At 36.0% G+C, this 15385-nt stretch overlaps 1 protein-coding gene across 1 annotated transcript in view; it reads left to right on the top strand.

The window, feature by feature from the left end:
• Positions 1-15385, top strand: part of LOC150104807 (NF-X1-type zinc finger protein NFXL1-like) — a 307000-nt gene that overhangs the window by 244892 nt on the left and 46723 nt on the right. The window contains exon 15 of the mRNA XM_090395984.1: positions 2715-2825. Coding sequence (XP_090252110.1) covers positions 2715-2825 — 111 coding nt within the window. The remainder of the gene's footprint in view (positions 1-2714; positions 2826-15385) is intronic.

A 15385-nucleotide genomic window follows, 5' to 3' on the forward strand; every position in this document is an offset into this window, starting at 1 on the left:
CAGTTTTCATATCACCTTTATCATCTCTAATTCCTTTTACCACACTCTTTCCTCCATTTCTGATCTTTTTTTTTTGAGCTGATAGTTATTTTCTATGTTCTTACCAAAGTCTTCCTATGACTTTTGTTTAGCTAGTTTTACACAGTGTTTAACTTTCTTATATTTGTCTCTGTATTCTTTAAGAGCACAAGCTGACTTATTTGCCAGGAAGTTTTGATAAGCTTTCCTCTTTCCCCTTCACTGCCTCTTTAACTTCATGCGTCCACCATGGGGTTCTGATTTTTCTATCCTTGCAGATAACCTCACCACATGCCTCTCTGGCTGAATCAATCAATGTTTTCTTTGGGGTTTGTCACTGTACCTCCAAGGTTTGGTTCCTGTTCTCAAACGCTTTCATTTTTTCTTAAATAATGTTTGTGTATTTTAGTCTACAGTTCACATCTGAGAGCTACTCAACTTTTATTCGCTTTAAAACTTTCTTACATGTTATTCTTTTCGATATGAAATTCAACTTTATGCTGCTCAAGACTAAATGGTGATCACTTCCGATTTCAAATCCTCTGTACACTCTAGTGTCCTGCACCAGAGAGAAAAGATCACTATCAACAATAACATAGTCAATGAGACATTTCTTATACCTTGCCTCTTCTCTCCATGTGAATTTGTGCACATTTTTATGTTGAAACATTGTGTTAGTAATAACCAGTCCATGTCCTGAGCAGAAATCTAACAGGCATTCACCATTATTATTAGCTTTGCTCTTTTCTCCAAATTTTCCCAAAATATTTTTGTATGTCTGACAATCATTTCCTACTCTACTATTTAGATCCCCAACAAGGACCAACGTTTTCTTTTTCATTGTGTCAGTTGCCTTCTCTAAAGCCTCAAAAAATTCTTCCACTTCTACCTTAGTAGAACCTTCTGTGGGACCATAGGTACAAATAAGTCGCATTGTCCAATTCCCCATTCTGATGTTTGTACACATCACTCTACTTTATATTGCCTACCATTCAAGAAGAGGTCACCATCAGTATAAAATTTAAATTAAATAAGCATAAGCAACAAAACAATGACTCAACAGAAGCATGTTAGCTACTCTTACATGATGTAAGCATATTTTAATTTTTTTGATAACTTTAACAATAACTTTAAACAAATTGCTTAAGGGAGATTGTTCTTCTTTAGGCCATTATTTATGTTCAGATTGGGATGATGGATTAGTGTTTCACTGCTTTCTTTGCTAATCATTCTAAAAGAATATAGCTTTTGTGTAGGACTTTGTTTTCTTCCACGGGATCTGATGTTTGGTAGAGATGCCAGTTTCACTGAAGTAAGATAGCTCACAAGTGTAGGATATTTGATAAACCCCAGGATAGACTAGAGGTAGAACCTTATTCTTTGTGATCCAAGAAAGAAATAAAGAAAGTAAGATTGATTAATCAGACAAAAAAAAATCACATTAAGTTCCAAATCTAAGTAGTTAAGTGATTCTTTCAAAAATACTCTTGATGTAAAGAATGGCAACACAGTTGATAATTTCCTGAAAGGCAGGTATCTTAGGAACTCCATAACCATTAATGGCCTTGTTAACAAATCACTCATTGAAGCTGTTAGACAAAAAGGCTGTCTTAATAAATTTATTTTTGTGATTAGTAGAGTATAAGCCAACCAGATGAGATATATATTGGTACCAGATTTTTGTCAAGAACTGTGATGTGATAGCATGGATATAAAATCTGGTGTGGATTTTCTTCTGAAAGATAGAAGCCTGAAGGCTTCCACATGGCTGAAGAAGGATAAGGAGGTGCCTATAAAAGAAATGCAATAATCCTTTTTTCACTTCAAGAGTAAATTGTATTTGAAGATGAACAACAGCATTAATGTTTGTAATGAAATCTTGAAGTTGGAGGGAACCCTGCATACTGTAAAAACATCACACACATATCAGTTCATCCTCAAATACAGTTTACTCTTGAAGTGGAAAAGGATCATCACGTTTCTTATTAGAACCTCTTATTCTTTGCCAGCCAGTTAGGTTTCTTCTGAACAACAGAAGCCCTCACTCTTCTGTCTTTCAGAAGAAAACTACACCAGACTTTATGTCCATGCTCAGTCACATCACCATTATCAATGATTTGTCATCATTAAGTCTGATTTGTATATAAAGTCTTATTAGGAACTAAAAAGTAGTTGAGACTCTGCCATTTATACATAGCTCACATGTTCTCATTGTTGAGTCCTCATTTTTTTACTTATGCATATTTAGTTTAAATATTTTACTGATGATGGTACACAGCTTTGATATATAGTTGAAAATTTTGTCAAATAGAAATCTCTCACATAAGTGTTTTGTTGTGTATAATGTTTAACACAATAATAAATAAGCAAGTAAGCCAGTGGTAGTCTAAATGCTAGGTGCTGAAAATCATATACCACAAATATCCATATCATATTGGAATTTGAACCCACAGCTTTTTAGCCAAACAGATTCATCTGCTGCTGCTGCCAGGCTTTCCATTACTAGCAACAAAATCTTGTCTTGAACTATCATATTATTCTGTATACAGAGTTCTTGAATGTATATAACAGAATATATTGCATGATTATAATATAATACTAGTAAGTGATAATACATATTTCTTTTCATTTGCAAATAGTGATACCATTTTCCACTAATTTTAAATTTCAGTTTTTTTGTTTTGTTTTGTTTTCAGAAAAGGGCAGGACCATGGGAACCACTTCCTTCTCCCACCACAAAAATCGTTTGTCATCCATGTCCACCATGCAATGTACCAGTTCCTGTAATGTGTTTAGGAAAACATGAGGTATCTCTGACATTTGTATTCTGTTTATATTGACATTTTATAGAAATGTGTGATCGACATAGTAATATATATTTTAAAAATGGTGTACACATGTAAAGGAAATTAGTATTTAATATACAAGCCTATAAATATATTTTGTCCATGGGAACAGAGCATCATTCAAGGAGAGCATCTGGTTACAGCATTCAAAATATGAATAACAAAAATGAGTTGCCTAGCATGAGTATAAGTTTCAATATACTTCCCTCATATATTGAAAATAGTATTCATTTCCAAAAGAAAATTAGATCTTCATTTGCTTGTCAGCAAAATTATGGTTTCCTTCAATGTAGGTTCCTTCTTCACAAATATACCATTCCTCCATGAAACTATTCAATTTTGTGAGATGACATTCCTGAGGATGTTAACTCGTTTAAATTTACCATCAGTGCAGGATACTTCACATGGAAGAATAACTCTTACAAACAAATAGAGGGAACAACCATGGACAATCTTATCAGCTTTGATTACTTCATGCAACTTCTGGAAAACCAACTTTTCAATACCAGTTTTTTCTCAACTTAGTATTTGGTTTGTTTCATGGGTGATCATCACAATTTAGTTCCATTCTGAAGCAGAATTACTTCAATTTCTAGAGACAAAATTAATTCTGTGTACTCCCACATCAAGTTCACTATTGAATGCAAAACCAATAACAGTCTTCCCTTTCTGAATACTTTAATAATCTGTACCTCTACAGGCAGTTGAGTTTTCCATTTATAGAAACCATTCTTCACTACAGATACATCGACCCCACTTCACACCACCATCCATCCCAAAAGGCAGATATCATCAAAAGTCTTGTTTACAGAGTGTGCACAATTTGTTCTTTGGATTTCCTTCTATTAGAAGCATTAAATAAAATAATAATCTCTTTGATATCACGATCACATTGAAACCACCATTCTGAAAATAATCAGTGAATATCATCCTACAGCCAGACTATAGTCTGATGTAAAAAGGATTTCCATACCTTGTCATAAAAGGACTTAAAATTCTTTGCAAATACAATCTAGCTGTTCTACTACATTAGAATCCAAGAACATCAAGACTGCATCAAATTTTGAGAATCAGAAAGTTCTGGCCTCATTTCCTATACCATAGACACTAGACATAGTTTTTATGCAATCAAACCAAGATTTTGCACTACAATAGATTTAAATTTGATTGTCTATTCCTTGAAACTTACAAAACACTTTGTTCTTTGCCCTGATCTTAACTAATTTTTTTAAGTGGAAGATGAATTTCATCACCCAGTGTGAGACCATCGCTCCACTTACTGAAGGCCTGAAGTGGCTGAAAGCATTCCATGTTTGGTTCTCTAGAGCAGGGTTTCTAGACAATGTAAAAATAAATTAAAAATAATTACGAAAAATATATATAAGATTGATAAAAATGAGAAAAAAAAATCCCTAGGCCACCCACAGTACAAATGTACATAGGTTTAGTAATAAACTTTTGTGGATGGTAACCACATAAATATATATATATATATATATATATATATTAAATAAATAACATTTGGATTGTACACGTTTCAAAGTTCTGGGAAGTAAATGTTATAAACTATCCATTTTTTTTTTTAAAATCAATTATTTAGTTAACTTTGACAGAGAACTATACTTAATAGTTATACTTCACTCTTATTTAAACTGTAATAGTGCACTCTCCTGTTCACTCACCTGTAATTGAGACATGTTGGAATGGACAAAATATATAGGAGTTTATATTAAATTCTAATTTCCTTTACATGTATAGACTGCTTTAAAATATGTAGTACTCTTTTGAGAACTTTATATAAGTGGAATTGATACTTTTTATGGTCTTATTTGAAAACTCACATAGTTGAAAATTTAAAAATGATGATAGATAAGTCGTAACTATACAACAAAAAATTTTCAAATTGAATCCCTGGTTTAGGAATTTATATGTTCAGATTTAAAATGCTTTCATGTTCTGCTCTTAGGAAAGAAGTGCAGTAAAGATTCGTAAATCTCGATTGTGAGGTAATTAGTTTCATTTAGTTGTAAATTTGATACATTGCTTGAAAAGAGCCTCTGTATCTCAGTTGGTATAGACGAAGCCTTTTGGTTAGATTCCTGAGTTAAAGACCTGGGTTAGATTCCTGTCCATGATGTGAGGAACCTTTATCTGGTCTGTTTTGACTAAAGGTGAGTTAGCCAGTCTCATATGGAGGTAGAGGATTTTTCGTCCCTCAGAACAGGCAAACCGGCCCATGAACACACACACACACACACACACACATGGATCTATAGTCATAAAATATATACTTAATCCCTTATTAGAAGAGCTACTAGCCTTAAGGGATGGTTCAGGAAAGGGGGGGGGTGTCCCACATGAATAAATAAATTGCTTGAAAAACAATCTTTTCATGCTTCCCCTCCATCCAGCATTTAATTCAGTTCATTTTGAGAAAAAATTGTATTTCTCTGTGTTTAAATGTTAATTGAAATTAATTTAAATTAATCATGTTCTAAGAGAAATTTAACTGTTATCTTTATCTCTTCTTTGTGTAGTCATGCATATTCATTTAATTTTTTTTTTTTTTTTAAATTAGTATAATACTATTTCTTGGAGGCTAATTTTAGTCTTCAAATTATAGGCCGGTCTGTATATCTGGAGTTGTGGTGAAGGTACTAGAGTGATTGGTGAGAAGTAGGATATAGAAATGGGTTGATAACAGCAGTATTCTCTGTGGTTATCAGCATGGGTTTGTTAAGGGGAAATCATGTTTCACTAACTTACTTATGTACTATAACAAGGTGACAAATACCTTGGACAGGGGAGCTGCATATACAGTGGTGTACTTAGATTTTACAAAGGCTTTTGATAGACTGCCACACAACAAGCCTTTATATAAATTGAAATAGATGGGATTGGATAACAGACTTCTGAGTTGGATCAGTGACTAGCTGTCAGATAGGTATCAGAAAGTTGTATATGGGGGTGCAATATCCCAGAAGAGAAAAGTCACTAGTGGTGTGCCACAGGGATCAGTTTTGGGGGGCATTGTTGTTCAATTTGTATGTTAATGATATTGGGATGGGTTTAACTAGTGATATGCAGCTGTTTGCAGATGACACAAAACTGGGAGAGTAATGCAGAGTTGGACTTGAATAGATTGCATGAATGGGCAGGTAAGTGGAACTGTCAGTTCAATGTTGCAAAGTATAAGGTTTTGAGATTTGGTAAGCAACAATAGGATGCAAAGTATACACTTGGTGGGAAAACTTTAATGGAAGTAGAGGAGATGAGAGAGAGAGATCAGGAAGTAATGGTGGACAAGGACCTGAAATTCAGGGGCCACATTGCACAAGTTGTGAAGATGTCACATCAGATAATGGCAATGATGCATAGGATCCTGACGTGCAGAAATAGAGATATTATGATACCATTGTATAAGGCCTTGATCAGGCCTCATGTGGAGATTATTGTGCACAGATTTGGTCGCCTTGTTTTCATGGTGACAAGGACACGTTGGAAAAGGTCCAGAGAAGATTCACAAAGGTGGTCAGTGGTCTTCAGAATGTGGAGTATGAGGACAGATTTAGAGAATGTAAGTTGCAGAGCCTCATGAATAGGAGGAAGGGGGGGGGGGGTATGATTGAGACATATAAACTAGTCAGAGGTTGTTCGTGTCAACATGGAGGAGATTTTTCATATAATGAGAGGGGGGGGCTAGGACAAGAGGTCATCCCTGGAAACTGTATAAGGAGGGGATGTATTTTTTAGCTATTTCTACGTGGTGCACTCTGGGTAGTGCTAAATGCGCTAGTATGACTGCTGGCAGCCAAGCCTATCTTAACAATCTCCTGGCTATAGACACAAGCTGTACAATCACCAAATGGTCCTTTTCAGGACCACAACTGGGTGCCAACTTAACATTGAAGTAATTAGCTTTGCTAAAAGTCAGTATCTCTCAAAAATCCTTCGAGAAAATGATATAGACATGGCTGTCCTTCAGGAGACTCACACAGATAATGAACAATAATTGAAATGTAGAGGAAAAATTGCAGGGTACTATATACCGGGAGCTACACATCACCAAGCTCGTGGCTGTGCAACTTATGTATGCAATACTATAGAGAATGCTCACTTAATATCAGCACATATTAATCAGGATATACACACTATCATAGCTGAAATTGAAGATCTCACAGTGGTTAACATCTGTAAGCTTCCCCTGGTAGAATGGCCACCTGAAGTAATTCCCATATTTCCACATCCTACTATTTACATAGGAGATTTTAACAGCCATCACACCATGTGGAATTACAATAACAATGATGGAAATGGTGAAGCATTAACAAACTGGGCTGAGCAAAACACTCTTAGCTTAATATTTGATGCAAAGGAACCTTTAAGGCTACAGCATGGCAGAGGGAATACAACCCAGACCTCTGCTTTGTTAGCCAAAATTTGCAAAATCAGCCAATAAACACAACAAGACGAATCCTTGAAGATTTTCCACACAGCCAACATCGCCCAGTGGTGCTAAAAGTAGGAATTCAAATACCAATAATATAGTCCATTCCACAACCAGGATGGAATTTTAGAAAAGCGAACTGGCAGTTTCACAAGAACTGGATAAAATAGTAAGATGGATACCACCTGTGAGTAAAGACTACAACAGATTCATTGGAACAGTCATCAGTGAAGAAATATATTCCTGGGGTTTCCGAAAGGAATATATACCTGGCTGGAATAAAGACTGTGAAGAGCCACGAAGTCTATTTAGAATCTGGCAACTGCGACATAGTTGATGAATTACTCCAGAAGCTTGATAATGAGCACAGAGAAAATGGATAAAAACTACAGTTGTAGTTTTTATCCATAGAGGACTTAGACGTTAAAAAATCAAGGGAAAAAACATGGAGCCTATTAAAGAAGTTAGGTGGAAGTAACCCTAAAAAATGCTCGTCAATGGCTAACAAGATTCTTTTCTCACATTTTAAGGACGGGAAACCTTCCAACAGCCTTTAAGAAAACCAAAATAATAGCCATATTAAAACCGAACAAGCCCAAGATCAAGCAGAGAGCTATTGCCCAATTGCACTCCTCAGTTGCTGTTATAAGCTCCTCGAGAGACTCCTCCTTAACAGAATTAGGCCAAAAATATCTGAAGTTATCCCTGATGAGCAAGCAGGCTTTAGGGCTCAAAGTAGTTGTATGGACGAAGTACTATGCCCTACTACCCATAATCAAAGCAGGCTTTCAGAGATGTTTGAAATCGTCTGTTGTTTGTTGACCTTACTACCGCATACAACATGGTATGGAAAGAGGGGTTGCTATACAAGCTGATACAAGTAATACCATACCAATCCATCATACGACTTATTGGTATCATGCTTTCTGACAAGTTCTTTCATGTGGTACTTGGAACAAACTGAGAAAGCTGAACAATGGGCTCCTGCAGGGCTCAGTATTAGATCGGTCTTATTCAACTTATATACATCCGATCTACCGACAACTAGGTCAAGAAAATTTGCTTATGCTGATGATATAGCTCTCGCCACCCAACACATGAACATCGAAGCAACTGAAGATATTCTCACAAATGACCTTAGAACCATTGGGAATACTTTCATAAATGGAGACTAACACCAAACCTCAGTAAGACCGAGATTAGCTCTTTTTACCTAAACACCAAATTGGAAAATAGGAAACCTCAGGTCAACTTTAACAACACAATGCTGCAGAACCAAGATTTCCCTAAATATCTGGGTGTTACCTTGGATAGAACACTATCTTTCAAAAGACATCTGGAGAATATCTCTTTAAAGATCAGAACCCATAATAACATCATACAAAAACTGTCTGGTTCTACATGGGTTCTTCTGCTATTACGCTGCAATCCTCCATATTGGGCTTAGTCTACTTTGCAGCAGAATATTGTTCACCAGCAGGGCTAAACAGTCCTCATATCAAGAAAATCGATACACAAATAAATCCAGTGATGAGGACAGTAACTGTATCAAATCCACTCCCTTCTACTGGCTTCCAACTTTGAGCAATATCGCACCACTGAACCTGCGCAGACGAGCTGCTGCTTGAGAAGACTCTAGTAAAAGAGTAAAAATAAATAAACAGCAATCCCCTGTTACCAATACATGAAGACCTCCTATATATATAAATATAAATCGCCTTAAATCCTGATGGCCTCCACTAATACTGGCTGAAGTACTAGTAAATAGCAATTTCAACATTAATTCAAAATGGCTAGAAACTTGGAAAGAAAAATCGCCACCAGACTTAAACAAGTATATCCTTCCCAACCAAAATCCAAAAGGGATTGAGCTTCCACATCACTATGGAAAAGCTTAAATAGGATATGCACAGGACATGGTATCTAGTTGTTGAAAGTTATACTACTTGGTTATACTATATATTAAAGATTCCAAGAAATTATATACTTGGTTTAATCCTTTGTCCAAGTGTAAGCAAACAAGGTTTGCACCTGAAGTATTTTCAGGAATTGGGAAACTCGTGTTATGACTTTACATCACTTGCCTTAGTATCCCATAATGCAAAGCACATCTTGCAGATATGTATATAAATGTATATAATGCTATGCATTATGGGAAGGGTCACTACCCAGACCAGTTTCAACCTTATTGACATCTCATCAGTGGGAGCCAGACCCAGAGATGATACCAAGGTTGGAGTAATGTAGAAGTCATATTTTCATATATGAGTTGCCAAAAAGTATCACAGCTTATTATTATAATACTCTGGATTAGAAATAGTTAGTTGTTGAAAGTTTTTCTTTTCCACTTGGTTATACTATAAATTAAAGATACCAAGAAATTATATATTTGGTTTAATCCTTTATCCAAGTGTAAGCAAACAAAGTTTGCACCTGAAGTATTTTCAGGACTGGAGCAACTCGTGGTAAAGGTGGTCTGGGTAGTGACCCTTCCCATAATGCATAGCATATACATGTCCACAAGGAGATGTATATGCTATATCCAAGTACAAGGAGATGTAGATGTATATGCTTTATCCAAGTATAAGCAAACTTTGTTTGCTTACACTTGGATAAAGATTTAAACCAAGTATATAATTTCTTGGTATCTTTAATTTATAGTATAACCAAGTGGGGGAAACTTTCAACAACTAACTATCTCTAATCCAGTATATTATAATAATAAGGTGTGACACCTTTTGGCAACTCATATATGAAAATATGACTTCTGCATTACTTCTTCCTTGGTATGAAGTAATCTGGCTCCCACTGATGAGACCTCAATAAAAGTTGAAACCAGTCTGGATAGTGACCCTTCCCATAATGCATAGCATTATACGTGCAAGGAGATGTGCTTTGCATTATTGGATACTAAGGCAAGTGATGTGAAGTCATACTACCTTTACCACGAGTTGCCCTAGTCCTGAAAATACTTCAGGCATTAACTTCATTTGCTTACACTTGGATAAAGGATTAAACCATCTGCGCAGACAGCTTACACAAGTGGGGAAGATCACTTACACCTCATTGTAATTGTGGGGCCATAAACCAAATCATCCAGTGCATTGTGGAGGACTGCAGCATAAGAGCCTACCCTGGTCACCCGAGAGACTTTTTTGAGGCAGATCCTTCAGCTCTTGAATGGCTAGCTGAACTAGACTTAAAATTTCAGTGACTTTTTTTTACCTGATATTTATATATGTACATTACTTGTCTCATTTTTATTGTTCGCACAAATATGTATTTATATATTTTGATGTCATGTGTTTTTATTATGCCATATGTATAAGGAAATGTATGAGCAGAAGAGTGTAATAAATTTAGTTTAATCCTTTATCCTTGGGCCTGGCTCCCACTGAAGAGACCTCAATAAAGGTCAAAACTAGTCTGGGTAGTGGCCCTTCCCTTAATGCATAACATTATACATATCCGCAAGGAGATGTGTTTTGCATTATGGGAGATACTGAGATAGGAGTGTTAGTATCTTGCTCCACCTTTGCAAGGAGTCGCCCGGTGTTGTACCACTTTACCCCAGTCCTGAAGATACTTTCAGGCGCAAACTTTGTTTGCACACACTTGGATAAAGGATTAAACTAAATTTATTATAGTCTGACCAAGTGAAAAATAAACTTTCAACGAGCAGAAGAGTGAGGAGTAGGTTCTTTTCCATGGAGAGTGGTTGGTGACTGAAATGCATTCCCTGAGTGTGTTGTGGGTGTAGAGATGCATTGAATCACTTTAAGGTATGGTTGGATGAGCATTGTGTGCAATAGTGCATACCTCCCATGATGGGTCTCTGACTCCATGTAGGTCAAATATTAATAATAATAATAATTTTCGAAATTTTTATTTACAAAACTAAAAGCACAGAGAGAGATGAATAAAGAAATAAATAGCTTATATTTTTGTGAAGGGACATAAATTGTGGTATATAAAATCTGTGGAGAAGAGTACCATTAAATTGCACTGAAACTGATATGAGACTAGAACCATATCTTTTCTCAACAAAGTTCAAGTATGTCTACTGATGCACTGTTCTGCCAGCCACTATATAACTGATCTGAGTAAAACTTAATTCAAGAGGTTGACAGCAAGCAACTTGTTGGTAGTAATGGATATGTGCTGTGACTTCCCAACCAACCATATCTTACTTCAATCAACAACAGCCATGGCTTCAATATCCATAGGTGTCTTGATGCCATCTTGATATGATTCCTCCATTGCATTTTATTTTGTGCTAGATGACTCAGTTTGTGTACAGAGTTTTCGCACCATTTGACGATGTCATCACCCATTTTCTGTTTGATCTTTCTCTTTTGTTCTTTCCTTCAATCATCCCAAACAGCAGCGTTTTTAATTTCCTCTCATCATTCATTCTACATATATGGCCAAATAGACATAGTTTCCTTTTGATTATTTTCTGCATCAGGTTTTCTTTTGGTTGTATTCGTGTATAGATTTCCTCATTGTTCACTTTCTGGATCCAGCTTATTCTCAAGCTCTTTCTATAGCACTTCCTCTCAAATGCTAATATCCTCCTCTCAGATTCTCTCTCAGGAGTACCCAGGCCTCACATCCATAGAGCACTGCAGAAGATACAGGTTTCCACAATATGCAGTTCAGTGTGTATTTTTATAGCTCGATTCTCCATATTTTGTCCATGGCTTTTAAGATAGCTGTTGCTCTGGCTATTCTAATTTTTTCTCCAAGTCACGCAGCATCCAAGATATTTGAAGTGTTCCACATTTTCCAGTTGAAATACTTCTATGGTAACTTTGTTCATTAGCTCCTGTTGTCCGAATATCATTGTTTTAGGTTTTTCAAAATTGACATTTAGTCCATATCTTCTTCCTTCTGTGTATAGTGTTTGCTGTGTCTGTTCCAGCCTTGCTGTGTCTTCCTCAATCAGGATGATGTCATCTGAAAAGCAGAGATAGTTTATTCTCATTCCATTTATTGAAATGTCTCCACCATCTTCTTTAATCTTATCTAGTGTTCTTCCCAGATGGGTGATGAAGATGATTGGTGATATTGGGTCCCCTTGTCTCATGCCTTGACTAGTGGCAAATCAATGTGGTCCAGTCGCACCTGCTATCCTGGCTGTTGCTTGTGCTTGGCTGTTTATTTCTTTCAACAGGCAGATCATTTTATTGTCCACACCATAGGATTCCAAAACTGCCCATGTTATATTTTGCTCAACATTATCAAATGCTTTTTTGAAAGTCCACGAAACAGCAGTATATTTTTTTGTTCTTTCTTTGAGCTTTCTCTACTATTAGTCTTAGCACGAGTATTTGTTGCACTGTACTTCAATCTTTTCGAAATTCAGCTTGCTCATCAGGAAGATGTGCCTCCATATGATCCTTCAGGCGTTCTGTAAGTATTTTCATCAGCACTTTGCCAAGATGACTCATTAGTGCAATAGTTCTGTAATTGGTACATTCTAAAACACTGCCTTTCTTATGAAAAACAACCAAGACCAATTTTTTTCCACTCTTCAGGGGCATACCCTGATCTCCATATTTCATTACATAGCTTATGCATTTCCTTTACAACCAATTCTCCCCCATATTTTAGTATCTCATCTATTATGTTGTCATTTCCAGGACCCTTGTTTTTGAGAAGTTTTATAGCCTTACTCGTCTCCTCTTCCAAGATGTCATTTTCAAAGATCTCTGCTAGTGGAGAGATTGCTTTTAGTTATATTTTAGTTATATTAAACTAAAGTTTTTATTCAAACACGGTAGTTGTCTCCATAATTTTTGAAAATGCATTCGGATCACCGTGTAAGCTTAAAAGAAAGAATTGCTTTTAGTTCTTTGATTACTTCTATTGCAGTATTATTTAGTTGATTTTTATATAATTTGCTGCAATATCTTGTCCATCTGTGTATGATTTTGGTCTTGTCCATCAGTACTCTATCATCTTCATATTTGACTGCTATTAATCTTGTTTGCCACTTCCTATTGACATTTCTTATAAGTTTATAGACCTCTCTAGTTTTGTGTTCTCCATAGTACTGTTCAATGTCTTTGCATTGGTCCTCCAGTCATTTGGCTTTATCAGATCTTGCTGCTTTCCGTACTTCATTGCATTTTCGATGGTATAGCTCATCTACTGCCTCTGAATTATCTCTTTTAAGTTTCATATCTTACTTACTGCACCCATTGGATGGTTATTTGGATTGTTGTACATCCCTAAGACAAGTTATGACAATGCCATCATCACTCCTAATGGCTCTGACCAGTCTGAATTTTTTATTTCCTTTCTTTAAATATTGGTACATTTCTCCAGCCAGACTTTGCTAATAGTAAGGTCATCTTCCTTAAAGATTTTAATGTTTTCAACTCCACCTGTACTGATCCAGCTGGCAGAGATAAGACACATGTTATCACTAGTGATTGTGCACAAATTGTTCTTGAGCCTGCTAGAATACCAGATAATTCAGCTACCCAGCCTTCAAACACTCTTGATCTCTTTCTTACCAGAGAACTTAAATATACTTGTGGATGTGGTTTCTTCTCTAGGCAGTTCATAGATCACAACCTCAAGTTAATTTCTTCTCCACACCACATCACAGCTACTCAGATCCTCATTTTTTTGTATTATAAGATTGCCATTTGGGATGTTCTGGAGTTTTGTACTTCATTTACTTGATTAGATTGTTTGTTTTTAGTCTTCTGATCCCAGTAATGCATTCACTAAAACAATGCTTGTAAGTGTGAAATATTCGTTCTCCATACCATTATAAGTTCCCTTATTTAAGCTGTTTTTTTTTTTTTTACCCAAGAAATATGCCAAGGTTGTTCAAGAGCAGAATCAAGCATATCACAATGGGCATTCATCAGAATCTCCACTTTCTTCTTCCTATTATTATTGCATGGGTACCTCCATGGAGTCTGAGGACTCATCATGGAAGACCCAAATTATCCACACAAAATCTATTGTACCTTTTCTTGAACTCGTTAACAGATAAAGCACTCACAGCTAAATCTGGCAACCCATTTCACTCTTTCACACTCTGAGTAAAAAATCTAGTCCTCACACTCTTACTAACTGCACTCTTACACAATTTCCAGGGATGACCTTGTGCTATTCTCTCTAGCCAAGTGATGAAACATTTCCCCCTGCATCAGCCTATAAAATCCTTTAAGTAACTGATAGCTGTTAAATGTTTCTATCATACATCTATCTTATTTTGCTTGCCTATCAACCAACTTCTGCAATCCAGACACCCTCAAACTATCCTCATGGACCACTCATCATTTTGGTCACAGGCCTCTGAATCCTCTCTGCCACTACTTCATTGCCAAGAAACCTAGGAGATCACACCTAAGCACAGTAATCCATATATGGACATATGAAAGCCTTATAAAGAGGATTAACAACTTTCTTATCTCTACTTGTTAGTGTATTCTTCAATAGCCAAGTCATCTTATGAGCTACCTCTGTTATGCCTTCTGAACTTACTCTTCATCTACCACTATCCCCTAATACATAGTTTTATCTGTTTCCTGGAGGTACAGTGCAGTACATGGCTTGTAATCTTTTCATCTCAAAGCACATAACTTTGCACTTTTCAACATTAAACTGATGTCCATTATCTTTTGCCCATACTGTTAAACATCCACCTTGATTAACTGTTATCCTACCCAATTTTGCATCATTACCAAACAACTGAATATTTCTTTTCAAATCATTTCCTGTATACAAATTGAAAAGTAATGGTCCGAGAAGAGAGCCTTGCATCACTTTGCTAGTCACCTGCTGTCTCTATTCTGATCCTCCGTATATTACTTTTTGATGATGATGCATTAGTATATGTTGTAATTTCCTGAAATAAAATAGTTATGAATAGCCAATGCATAAGTCACAAATAGCTGCAAGCAATATCAGCTTATTTACATTTTTTTTTTAAATTTTTTTTTTTTAAATATTAAAAACAGGAATCTTGAATTATAGAAGGGATGGATATGGTTTTTTTTGGATGCATGGAGTGAGTTTGATGAAAAAATGGATTTGTATTTAAGAGGGA

Source organism: Typopeltis vanoorti, chromosome 7 (assembly GCF_054136105.1).
Source record: "Typopeltis vanoorti isolate ZY-2024b chromosome 7, IOZ_Tvanoo_1.0, whole genome shotgun sequence".
Lineage (NCBI taxonomy): Eukaryota > Metazoa > Arthropoda > Arachnida > Uropygi > Thelyphonidae > Typopeltis > Typopeltis vanoorti.